Source organism: Protopterus annectens, chromosome 4.part0 (genome assembly GCF_019279795.1).
Source record: "Protopterus annectens isolate FY-2018-M chromosome 4.part0, PAN1.0, whole genome shotgun sequence".
In the NCBI taxonomy this organism is placed as follows: Eukaryota; Metazoa; Chordata; order Ceratodontiformes; family Protopteridae; genus Protopterus; species Protopterus annectens.
In genome coordinates this window covers 7792467-7805942 of record NC_056733.1, presented here as the reverse complement: position 1 = coordinate 7805942, position 13476 = coordinate 7792467, and the positions used below count along the sequence as shown (strand labels likewise).

The window sequence follows — 13476 nt, the reverse complement described above, 5'->3', positions numbered from 1 at the left end:
CAATGGGGTGGCGAAAGCAGACACACTCTGGCTAGGCTTATAAATGCCCTCAGGCAGATAGCCTAGTACCTACCTATGAATAGGCACAATCTGCCTTTAAACAGTCAAACTGGTTGATTCCAGTGTTTGAAAGTTTCCTATGTCATTATTAATCATATCCATGACAATTCTTTCCATTGTTTTCCATATGAGACTAGTCAGACTTATAGGTCTGTAGTTCCCATCGTCCACTGATGGACTGCCCTTGTGCAGAGGGATGAACTTTGCAGTCCTACATTCACATGGCACAAAGTCTGTTTGCAGGCTATGGTTACACACTGCCTCCAGACGTCCAGATAGGTCATGCTTTAGGCTACTTAGGAGGCATCCTGGGATATTAATGTGTCCCACAGATGCAGTGTTCTTAGCCTTAGAGAGCACATTTAGGACCTGTGCCCTTGTGATACTTGGGGGCATGTTTAATTGTATTACTTTGGGGGGAGTCAGGGGAACAGGAGGGTAAAACTGGAGCTGAATTTGCCAGCCACCAGATATACTACATCTTCCAGCTCCATGCAACTGGTTGCATTAACAATTAGCTCTGCAGACTGTTGTGTATCACTTTTGAGGTTTTAGACATAGCTAAATTAAGACACATGGTTCTACTGGGGTCGGGAGGTTATCTTCACTTAAAATTGGCTTTGGTAGACTTGATCTGTCTTCTTAGTTCTTTGTTTAGCCAGATGAAAGAGGTTTATTCTGCTAGGTGTTGCACTTTATGACTTTTTTCCTTTTGTTGTTCAACCTGCTAATGCTTGGATTCCATGAAGGTGGTTGTTTTTTTTTTTTTTTTTAATTTCTTCTGAGCTTATTTCTGGTAGGCACAACTGTCCCTATGCATCTATTAACATGATTTTACGGAGTTTCCAAGTACAATTCTGCAAAGGCAGCTGTGTCCTCCGGGTTTGGAAGGGCTTAAAATATTGTCATGTAGTTGCTTAACAATACACAGATGGCTTGCCTTAGAGAAATTCCTAAATGTTACAGCATTTGCTGAGGTCACAGCATTTATTTTTATTTCAAAGATGACAGCTTTATGGTCTGATCTTAACAGAGAGGCGACTACACGTACTTGTTAGTAAAAGATCCAGTATTTTTGCATCCCTATTAGGCATAAGGCCCAACTGGTCCAGGATGTTTGCATTTACAAAGTCCAGGAATTTCTGGGCCTGCAAGTTTGGGGTCATGGAGGATTCCTTGCTTAAGAGGAGTAGTAGAAGTCTCAGATGAATATGGTATAGGGTTGAATGGCAAGTGTCTCCAGTAGGGCTAAGCATGAGCCACGGGTTTTATGGATCATGAGCTATGGGGTTTTTTGGGTCATAGAAGGTGATCTATAGATTAGTATTAGAGGAACTACATCTCTCAGCTTGCCTGGGCATCCCACAGAAGTAAATGAACACTAACTAGGGTCAGAGAGACCTGAACTACCCTGTTTGGTTTGCTACCACCATGACAATTAGCTGGACAAGCAGCTAAGAAACCAGAAGGATGGACTGGTATCATTGTGTCCACATCAGAGATGGCAAGTGTTCTACTTTTAAGCACACAGATAAAATAAAAAGAGAACAAGCAATGCAAATAAAGAATATTTAACTGTACCCAAAGTAAGGTAAGGCTGTTTTAGTACTCTGTACACAATTAAATATTTCTAGTATAAGAATTTCAGCATATCTTGCATGTTTTAATATATACAATGACTATTTATACAGATTTATGTTTACACACACACACACATTATATATAAAGTCTTTCAGCTTTTCCCGGTTAGGGGACGTCACAGCAGAACTCTGGTCCACTAATGACTGGCAGTGGATTTTATGGTGCCGAGTTGCCAACCTGATGCCCAACCTTCAAAGAAGGCACACCCATTCACGCACGCACCTACCTGCATGTCTTTAAACGTCACTCGACCAGATATATTTGTGTATATATATATATATATATATATACACATCGGAAAATGTCGAAGCCCACTTGTTCGACACGAAAATGTCAAACTCCAAGGTTCCTGAATGACCAAATCACCGATTTCTTTCCAACAGAAAGAAATCGGTTGGCCATTCTGTTACACCTGCCCTTTCCCTGACTGCAGTGCGGTCTCGGAGTTAGAATATTAAGTTGGGGGGGGTCTTAAATGTGTTTGTTTTTGTGTAGCATTAGTGTTTAGCCAACCGATTTCTATCCGTTGGAAAGAAATCGGTGATTTGGCAATGGAGTTCCACATTTTTGTGTAGAACAAGTGAGATTCTATCAGTGCAAAATAGTCAGTTTGCGGTTAGGAAACATGGTTGTCTACACTGTTTTTGCTAGCACCCTTCCTCAAGTTCTGTCTATAGGGAAGCATTCAACAATCTGATATTGAGAAAGATAAGAGTATATATCTGCAAAGGCAGAGGAACATCAATTGCAGAAGTTGTCATTACTGGGCAAATTGGGAGTGCTGCCAAGAGCACTTCTGGTTAACATCAAAGACCAAAACAATACTAATTTCATGAACTTTTATCATTTGATTTAGGAATGGGGTCCATGCCCATCATGGTATTAGAAACTGAAAAGGACATGGAGAAATTAAAAAGGGGATAATGGGTCTGCGTTTCTACATGAATTGCTAAAGTGCTATACAAAGCTGCAGTGCAGACATTCAGGTACGAGTTTATTTGCTGAAGACACAATGAGAAGGGGTGTGGTGAAATAATGTATTTACAGATTTCACCAGGCCACAAATAAAACATCTGGTGGTCTGTAAAGAGGCAGTTTCACTGTAACAACAGCATGTAAGGTTATGCATTTTTTTATCTCTGCAATTTCTTCATCATTTCTACTCTGGCCATCTTGCCTTCCAAAATCCATTGACCAGACTGTCCCCTATTCCAGATGGCATTAGTACCTGAACATTATCTTTTGGTGGGGTACCTTTCCCAGGTAGGGATACCCTTCCAGTAACCTCAATGCATGTCCACATAGTGAATGACAAAAAGTGGGTACTAGTTAACTTTCATACATGTCTGCTCAGCTTTCCTTTGTTTCGCCTTAATCCCCAAATTTTTCCAGCATATACACCACGCAGTTCACACTACATTCCCATTGTTATACCTTCATGACACTCATTTTTGTTGCACACAAACACCACAAAAGTCATCTGCAATATGAATGTAACTAAGGTTGGCCTCCTGTTTCCATCCAGGAAACACTCCTGACCTGAGTCCTACCACTTCTAGCTGGTGCTTCAGACATAAGATCTGCTGTCTGAATCTGGGTTGTCTTTGTGGTATTCGGGGCTCCAATCTCCATGCCAACAAAGCCAACACAAGGTCATAAATTTTAGCAAAGAGAGAAGACAGAGAGTATACAATGGGAGGGAATGAGGAAGAGAATGTGGAAGTGGGAGTTTTGATCATTTAAAGACAGTTACTACATAATGAGATTATGATGCTGTGTTATGGGGGGGGGGGTAATTTCAAGGAAACCTAGGCTTTATAATATGCTTATATGCAGGACTTTCAGGCCAAAACTGGACTACACTGTAAATAAAGTCTTGAAGATCCAACCTGAAATAGGTTATTGCTGTTGTTGAGGATGTACACAGAATTCCAGAAGTGAGTTAAGAAATCAGAACTCTGGACTAGAATGGATCTAAGGAGAGGAATGTGACAGTAGACAATTAGTCAAATTTTACATGGGGTGGGAGGAATGAAAACACAGAAACTACAAAGCAAAATAAAGAAAGGGCACAATATGGCATATCATGAAAATCAAGGAGTTATATAAAAAACAAGAAGACATTTCTTTCAGTAGTAGGTTTACAGCACAGGTTACTTGAGTGATTTAAGAATCAAACTAAACTAATTGAATTCATGGTGTTTAACTGGAATATGTGAAGAAGCATGGTAGGGAAGGGGTGGGCATGCTCTGAGCACCAGAAAAACAAAAGGTGCAACTTTTATTCACTGACTTCCCCGGTATCCTCAGGATTTCTGTTACAGTATCATGTGATTCTCACACAAAACACCCAATTTAATTTTTTGTGAAGTGGGCATTTATTTAAACTTGTCCAAGGTGGACCAATGACCCAACAAGCCTAATTTCAGGCTCTGCCCAATACAAAAATAAAAACAATAAAATAAGGTGTTTGTATTTATTTAACATTTGTTTACTGGTAAAGTCCAACTTGAAATGAAGCCAATTTTCAGTGGAGACCCAGGGAGAAACATTCCAGATGCATGTGTTTGTAATGTGAGAGGATGCCAGAGCACCCGGAGGAAACCCACAAGGACACAGGGAGGACATGCAGACTCCACACAGAAGGAACCCCAGCCGAGAATCGAACCGGGGAACCTCTTACTGTGAGGTGACAATGCAACCGCTGCACCACTGCATCATCCAATGATGAAAAAACTTATGTGCATCATTAATCAAAACAGTTTACATGTGATACGGACAATAAAGATGACACATAGGAATATATAAAAGGTATACAAGTATGCAGAGCACAGGATTATATGAAAGGTAAACAAGTACACGGTACATAGACGATATATAAAAGGTATACAAGTATGCAGAGCACAGGATTATATGAAAGGTAAACAAGTACACAGTACATAGACTATGTACGTCTATACGTTGTAGGGAAATGAGGAACGATAGCTGTTGCAGTGCAATAATATTTATTAATAAGGTTAGATATTGTGTGCAGAGAGGATAAGGGAGCTGTGTGGCCGGAAATTACTGTTTGATTTGAGGGGAGGAAAATACAGAGCCTACAGAGAAGCTTGGGGAACCTATGGTGAAAGATGGCTACAGAGAAGTTATGCAGATGTGCATAGTACTGGAGGGTGAAAAATGAAATGAGGGAAGTTACTGATGGGAGGTAATTATACAATACCCACTTTGTTGGGACAGTGATATTTGGCCATTTCAAGGGGGTGTTCTTTAAGTTTGTTTCAGAAGTCTGGAAAGCTGGCTGAATCTCTTATGGAAGGTGGAATGGTTCCCCATAGTTTTGGTCCCGGTACTGAGGATCTACGGTTGATGCACTTCTCTTTGGGGGAGGGGGGTGAGGACAGCAAGAGCCAGCCAGAATTAAATACTCAGTGTGCACATGTGCAGTCTGCAAAAGGATCAGCAAAGCCTTTGAACTGTTCGGTTGCAAGATGGGGTTTTAATGATTACAGTCCTCAATTAAGAGTGCAAGTCTAGGGGAATATAACAGGTCAGTAAATATCTCAAACTTATGTTAATCTATTTGTATAGATGATTTACCGTTAGGTGTGAGGCAGAAAAGGTAGGAAACAGGTAGTAAGAAAGTAAGGAAAGAGTACCAGGATTGCCTAGTGCAATTCTGCATGACCATTATATATCTAGTGCTGGGCTTAGCAGCTGAGCTGTGTAGTCTTTAGGGAAGCGATTCATAGTTGGGGCAAGCAGGTGGTTCACTCTTAACCCAAAGTCGGGTCTGAACTTAAAAAAAAAGGTGGGGTTCAAGGAGCCCCCCCTCCATTAAAAAGTCACAAGGGTAATAAAGTTTGTAAAAGCTGGAAAGCTGTACACAGTAGTGATTAGCCTATGACTGAAAAAGGATGGAAGCACAACACTCCATAGATAAGGAATCTATAAAAATCCTGTAGCACTAGATATGCTACCTTGCTTTGTCAAATATGCTTTCAATTCTTGCTTCTTCTGCTGTTTACAACGGTGTAAACTGCATTTTTATTTCTATTCCAAATGGTCAAGAATCCAGACATGACAAAATGAATGTATACAAAGGTCTGCAGAGACTACCTTCCTACTTAAAAAAAAAAAAAAAAAGTCACACATCTTATCAAGATGATCTACTGTTAAAACTTCAGATTCAGTAACCAGTTCAAATAAATGCTTATTAGCTTTTTATTTCTAAGGGGTTTTACCTCTGTAAAGGTCCACAGAGAACCACCACCTCAAAAGATGAAAAATAAAGTTTACCTATCTTGACCTTTTTCTATAGTACAAATACTCCTGCATCACTCTAAATACCATTTATCATTTTTTATGTTTGTTATACCACAAAACAGCCTGGGGGAGGGGTGCTATGCTGTTTCATTTTATAGTCTAAAAAACTTTTGCCTCCTAGTACAAGGTTATGGGGATACAAAGTGCACTGTGGCAAGAAGGACATTTACTATGGTAATTAGGTCTTCAGTGACTTGCAGTGAGCGCACTTTGATTTCCTAAATGTTTGACAGTTTCTAGCAGAAGCATCAGCTTGTCTTTTACAACTACAAAATTAGATTTTTCTGACCATCACTTGCACAGCATTTTAAGCTATACTTGATTGTTACACTTGGATGGCTGTCTTATTTACTGATTTTGCTCAGACTCAAAATTATTGTTGCAGGCCTCATTTTCTACATGAGGTGTAAAACAAATACATGAAAAGGAATGGCTGCAGTCATCACCTAATTTTAAAACATTTTAGGGACCTGTACGTCGCCAGCCTGATTGAAGAACAAATGTTCTCCAGCAGAATGTTAATGTTCAGGAATTGCCTGCTCAAAAATGAGTCCGCCGCTTTACAGCAGCATATAAAGCTGCTGTGGAGCTCAGACTAAAAGAAAGATAATTATCATCATTATTTTACACACGCTAAGTGGCACTTTTGCCACTTAGCGAGTGCAAAATTAAAACAAACAAAACCTATAAAGTGTGTATTTATGTCTTTGTGCATGAGTGTCTGTATGCATGAAAATGAGGGTGAGATCGATCGCATTTCACACTGGCTAAGCAGCGCTTTTGCTGTTTAGCGAGTCTAAATTGAAAAATATACAATTAAAAAAATAGAAAAAAAAGCGTGTGTGTGTGTGTGTGTGTGTGTGTGTGTGTGTGTGTGTGTGTGTAACAGAGAGAGATCAAGTGAAGGATGCAAGTTATTTAAAATTAAGAGGTATGCATTGCATAACTTTCAACCTCTTAATTTAAGAAATCCATGTAACATGCAATGTCTTGGAGCTTTTCTCCCCAGGCCTCCACTGAACACGGGCTCTTTATGGCCCAGTGGACTTCCCTGGTCATCAAATAAATAAAGCCTAAAATAATGTGAGGTAAAAGCTCAATATAGGGACATATATTAAATATTGCTATTATACAATTAGAAAGTTGCTGTAGTAACAGGATTTATATGAACATTCACTTTATAAAGAATATTAAAGTCAGAAACTCAAATATAATTCATCATTCATTGACATTAACCCCAATGATTTGCCAGCAAACCCCAAATTTTATGAGGAACAGGTGAAAAAATGTGGACATTCTGTGAAAATCTGGACAGTTGAGAGGTCTGGAGATACGAGACTTGGAATGGCTGGCTTTATTAACAGCATGTAATCATGTGCACGCGTGCATGTCTGCGAGAAAGACCGAGTGCATGTAGACTTTAAATACTTAACCAAATTTGGTTAAAAGTACTTCTGTCAACAACAGTTACTATGCTACAACAAGTTTGAAACATTATACAGAGAAACTATTTTACATCAAAAATATTAAAAATATATATAATAATTAAAAAAACAAAAGCAAAACAAATTAACAGACAGCCCATTCTCTAAGCACAGCAATGCCCTCCAGGGTGTGTGTTATTGTATAAATAATACCCACCCAGAGGAACGGAGTCCAGCCTCTAAACCACTGGAAAGGCGTTATTTACACAATAACCCACACTCTAGAGGACATTATTGCTTGCTTATTAGTCTTGAAGCTAATATTAGCAACTTCCCTAATTACTTTGGTTTTAAGAACAAAAGTCTGAGATGAAGTTACTTCTCCCAGCCCACCCTACATAATGTTACAAAGGACATGACAGATGCCAAAAAGGAGTAGTACAAGACTTCACAAAAGGGAAGCTGATATATACAGAATCAATTTCTGTCAGAAATCAGTCAGAGTACCACTTAAATTAGATTTTTTGTACGTGGCAGTCCTTGGTTAGATTAAAAGGAAAAGCACTTTGTGAGGAGAAAAAAATTATTTTTAGGATGAGCTGTCCTTTAAGCAGAATTCCAAATACAATAGTTTAGACATTTCAGTATCGAGTCATTTATGTCACCAAATACAATAATTTATACATTTCAGTGCCAAGTCATTTATGTCTTCTAAAGTAAATAAAAATAAAAGTAAACAAATTAGTTAAGTTTAAAATCTGCATGTTTATGGTAATTTAATATGAAAGATGCATTTATTTTATACACAAACTTTATCTTTATGTGTTTATCAGAATGTAAAAGTTTAACTTCATTGCCTGGGAATCAAACCATATCTAAAATCAGTCCATCTGGCTAAGACCACCTGTCTATTAAAATACCAAATAAATAAGATGTTAGATTTTCTAAAAGCACCTTATCATGAATGCATATTATACTAAAATGTAAAGCATTTGTTACATCTTGGACAGTTTCATTAGCTTCATTACAGCTATAAAAATGGACACAGAGGAGCAGTGACAATGGTACAATATATAACTGTTGCAGTGTTTAACATCAAAGTAGACAACTTCAGCATTTAATATGTGTCCTAACAATCATAACACAATGACCCAGCATCTGCACAGCAAGTACTGAAATGTCTTTACACACATTTAAGCCTTGAAAAGTGAGGGAACTTTACAATACAACCATTGCATAACACTACAAAGTACACAAAAAGAAGGCAAAAGAAATTGTTGTACAGTCATGTTAACATTCCCAGTAAACTCAATGAAAGTTTTAAGAACTCTTAGTCATATAAAATCTGGCGAAATATAAAATAGCTATACGAATTGTCAGGGTCAGTGACACAACAGGTAGCACTCTCCCTTTTAGTGCAGAAGACTGGGTTCTGCTCCCACTGCAGGTAGATGGATTGCTAACACTGAAATGCAGCATGTGTGTGGTGGGGGGGGGGGTGCTTCACTCCTGAATGTGTCATCCTTCAGTTGAGACCTTAAAACAAGGCTTCATCAGCTTGTGTTGGTGGTAGCTCAGGTGGGTGTAAAAGATCCCACGGCACCTTTCAAAAAAAGAGAAGGGGAAGTTCTCTGATGCCCTGGCCAAATTTCCCATAGTACAATAAAATACCACCTTCGATCTCCCCTGAAGAGAGGCTACTAGCCTGGTGGAACTAACGGGGTCAACAAAGGGAAAATAAATAAAAATAAGGGGTAGCACACACACTGAGAAACACGGTTAACAAATGCTTAATATGTCTGACTCTATAATCTGTTCTGTAGATTAAAACTGAGGTTTAATTTACCAGTACATAATTACTACTGGATTTTCTTTTTGGAGGATCATAATGTATACATTTTGTCCATATGCAGCAGGCAGTCTTACAGCCCTACCTCTTCATACCCTCATCCTCAGGAAGATAAGGAGTGAGGGAGTGTGTGCGTAGCCTAGTTTTGGAGGAATTCAATATTTACACAAACTGAATGCACATCTAAAATGCCTTGGACCTGGCACTGCAAACCTTTCCTAACCTAAGCAGCATAGTATATGACATTTGCCAAACAATTAATTTCTCTCTCACTCTGTAACTGTAGAATCTAGAATACCATCATAAATGATTAAATGCCTTCAGTCCACAGCAAAATACAACATGAACTTTTTCTCTACTCATTTTCCAGACTATACTAGCGCTAGGTGTTCTGGTTCTTGAACTGCATGTTCTTACTCATTAGAAAGAAAGAAAGACTTACTTTGAGACTAGCAAAATTCAGAATGCTTGAAAACTATCAACAAAAAATACATAAAAGAAGTTTCTCAATTCAACTGCTATTGATTTTAAAAAGAAAGTCTTCAGATGAGACATATGGCTCTAGCCAAGAAACCCTGCCTAAACTACCAAGGTAGGAAAATCTCCAAGAGATAGGTACCACCAAGGGGAAGAATATTGCATATACGTACCACAAAGGGGAAGAATATTGCATATACAGAGTGTAATCTCACTTTCGGAATTTCCAACATCTCACTCAGCTGGTTAAACAGACCTTTTGAGATGGACCAGCCGAAAGAAGAACTGGTAATCACTACAGACCCTACAATACAAGCACCATATAAGTAATGGATGATGCCCCATTTACTGTAATGCAGATCCACCTCAGGAGACCTACCCACCATAAAATCTCATCAGCACCTCACAGTAAGAATGCTTAACTCTTTACGTTCCTATTGATGCCGTTTTTCCCCTCCTCACCTCACCTAAATAGCTTTAGCAGACCATGGGGTCTCCCCTTTCCAGGAGGATTATCTTTCAGTGGCATCATATTACACATGGTAAGAGGATCAACAGTAAGGATCTTGGCTATCATCTACATCTAGCTTCTATTTTTTTTTTCTTAAATGTCCCAACTTCCCTCAGACAAGCTCTGCATGCAGGATATGCAATGCAAGCAACTATAGCACATTTTTATATGTCTGCATCACTGATTTTGCCATTACCAAACATGTGAACAATAAATGCATGCACCCCAAGCCAGCTACTATCCAGTCTCCAACAAGGGATACTAACTTCATCCTGCACCTGTGGAAGGACACCTGATGTCTGGTTATAAAGTCTTACTTCATCCATTATACATTAAGGTGGAGGTGGGATTACATCAAGGATCAGCTCTGAGCCCTTTCTTATTTGCAGTGGTGATGGACAGGATGACAGATGTGACAGACAGGAGGCCCCATGGACTATGATGTTTGCAGATGACATTGTGATCTGTAGTGAGAGTAGGGACCAGGTTGAGGAGACCCTGGAGAGGTGGAGATATGCTTTAGAGAGGAGAGGAATGAAGGTCAGCAGGGCTAAAACAGAATATATGTGTGTAAATGAAAGGGAGGGTAGAGGAATGGTGAGGATGCAGGGAGTAGAGCAGGTAAAGGTGGGTGAGTTTAAGTACTTGGGATCAACAGTTCAGAGTAATGGTGAGTGTGGAAGAGAGGTGAAGAAGAGAGTACAGGCAGGGTGGAATGGGTGGAGAAGAGTATCAGGAGTGATTTGTGACAGACGGTACCAGTAAGAGTGAAAGGGAAGGTCTACAAGAGGGTAGTGAGACCAGCTATGCTATATGGGTTGGAGACGGTGGCATTGACAAAAAGGCAGGAGTCAGAGCTGGATGTGGCAGAGTTAAAGATGTTAAGATTTGCACTGGGTGTGACTAAGATGGACAGGATTAGGAATCAGTATATTAGAGGGTCAGCTCAGGTTGGACAGTTTGGAGACAAAGCAAGAGAGGCGAGATTGCGTTGGTTTGGACATGTGCTGAGGAGGGATGCTGGGTATATTGGGAAAAGGATGCTAAGGATGGAGCTGCCAGGTAAGAGGAAGGCCTAAGATAAGGTTTATGAATGTGGTGAGAGAGGACATGCAGGTAGTTGGTGTGAAAGAGCAAGATGCAGAGGACAGGAAGAAATGGAAACAGATGATCTGCTGTGGCGACCCCTAACGGGAACAGCCGAAAGAAGATGATAATGACTTCATCCATTCTGTGGGTCTGCTACTTGAACTCAGGTCTCCTACTCATGGCCAGCCTTAGGCATAGGCCAACTAGGCGGCCACCTAGGGCGCCGGTGTAGCAGGGGCACTTTTCCAGTATTTATTTGGTGTAGGTAGACCAGGATGGGGGCACCAGGTAATGTGTTGGGGGGCACTGTGGAGCTGTTCTGCCTAGGGCACCAGTTGTCCTACGGCCGCTCCTGCTCCTACTCCAGCCTTTCTGTATCAACAGACTCAGCACAAACTTGTCACTTTTGTTTTAACTTACCCACTTTCTAAACATAACCAAACACTTGTACCTATTATTTTTTTAAAGAGTGTCAGACTTGCCCAAACAATATTCAGTTATTTCTGCGTCTCATAACATGCGTTTCTGATGGGATGTCCCTCTTGAAGCTGTACCTTGTTAATGGAAAGCACAAACCTGAATAAAAAAACGTATCACATACGTCTGCAATAAAGTTTGTCATTACAAAGTCAAGTGCATTAACTATAAAACCACGCATTTTAAATAATTTAAAAAATGGCCCAATTGTGTAATACGTACTGCTGCCGAATTATAGTAAGACTTTTTGTTTGTTGGACTACTTTTCTGTGTCAAGGGATGAGAAGTATATACTACTCAAGTACTACGTATCCTACATAAAACAACATACTTAAAATTGCTCAGCATCCGTTTTTTTTTTTTTTTACCTGGAGCGCTACAGTCCGCGCATTCTCTATTCCCGTTCATCTTAAGCAATTCCATTAATGTTTTCTTATTTCTGTCTCTATCCATATTACTAACGCCGTTTATTCAGCTTTCAGAGTTACGTAAATCGTCCGTTTTCTTAAAATAAACCTTAAGACAGGACGTCAAGCTGCAACTCACGACTGCATCCTAAGTTTCAGGTGCTATCACCTGTACTTGAACCATTACGACAATTATGTACAAGTGCAGGGACTCTTCCTCCGTTTTCTTCATTTCATAACAAAGCCCATACCAACTGGTAAGGGCAAGACACCAAGGCTGAAAACACTTGCCCACCACTGCCGTTCAGCAAACATTCTGAAAGCCGCTACGAAGATACAAAACGCAAATCACAGAGGGCTCGCTCTGAGCAGGAACTCCGCCAAAATGAGAACACTAGACAACAGACCCGGAAGTTTGTGGCTAAACTGTTGGGCTGCAGACAGCAGCTGCGGTAGTTTGGAAAGTTTCTTTAGCGTACAGCTCAACTGTCCAGATTTAAGCAGAATGTCTATATTTTTGCCTAATATTTTTGGTCTTTTTTGCATTAAATTTGTGCTTTTCTGGCAAGTCGCTGAAGATAGAAGTCACTAAACAGTGGCATACATTTGAGTTTTGGACTTCATAGTCTTCAGAAAATGCACGCTAACCCACATTCTGTAATTCTAGCAACTTTCTAAGAACAATATTTAAAATCTGTCTCTATTTTTGGACCTTTGCTCTCCTATTACTTTAGGCTTTATCCAGATTTCTTGCGCTGAGGTTGAGAGTTACGTCTCCCACACTATTTACTCCAACTTACTTCAGCAATGTACCAGATACAGTGTTATCAGCAAAAGGACTGAGGAAAGCTTGCTTGACGTTAGTTCTCGACAGTCTCTAGTAATTTCCTAGTTTGCCTGTCTGAAAAAGCAGAAGGACATGAAATGCAGTACCACTCGTGACCGAGTCGCCGCTGCTTTTTTATTTGTGACCCGCGCCGCTCCCCAGTTTGTTTACTCTGTATTTCTTTCTTATGTTTTGTAATAAAAGAACACGCAGAACTAACCAACACAAGTGTCTGCATCTCAAATGTCCAGATATTTGCCTCATATGTTTAGTCTGTTCCACATAACATTTTTGATTTCCTGACATTTTAGTTTCAGAGATGTATACTTCAGAAAACGTATTCTAACTCAAATACTGTTATTCTAGTTATTCTAGCAACTTTGTAAGTG

General features: G+C 39.7%; 1 protein-coding gene across 2 annotated transcripts in view; it reads right to left on the bottom strand.

The window, feature by feature from the left end:
* The window catches only part of ADAP2 (ArfGAP with dual PH domains 2), a 977426-nt gene extending 964178 nt beyond the window's left edge, over positions 1-13248 (bottom strand). The window contains exon 1 of one of the 2 annotated variants that reach the window (XM_044068045.1): positions 12223-13248. In XM_044068045.1, coding sequence (XP_043923980.1) covers positions 12223-12307 — 85 coding nt within the window. In that variant the 5' untranslated portion in view covers positions 12308-13248. The remainder of the gene's footprint in view (positions 1-12222) is intronic. The other variant, XM_044068044.1, reaches the window with a different exon arrangement.
* Positions 13249-13476: the final 228 nt, after the last annotated feature.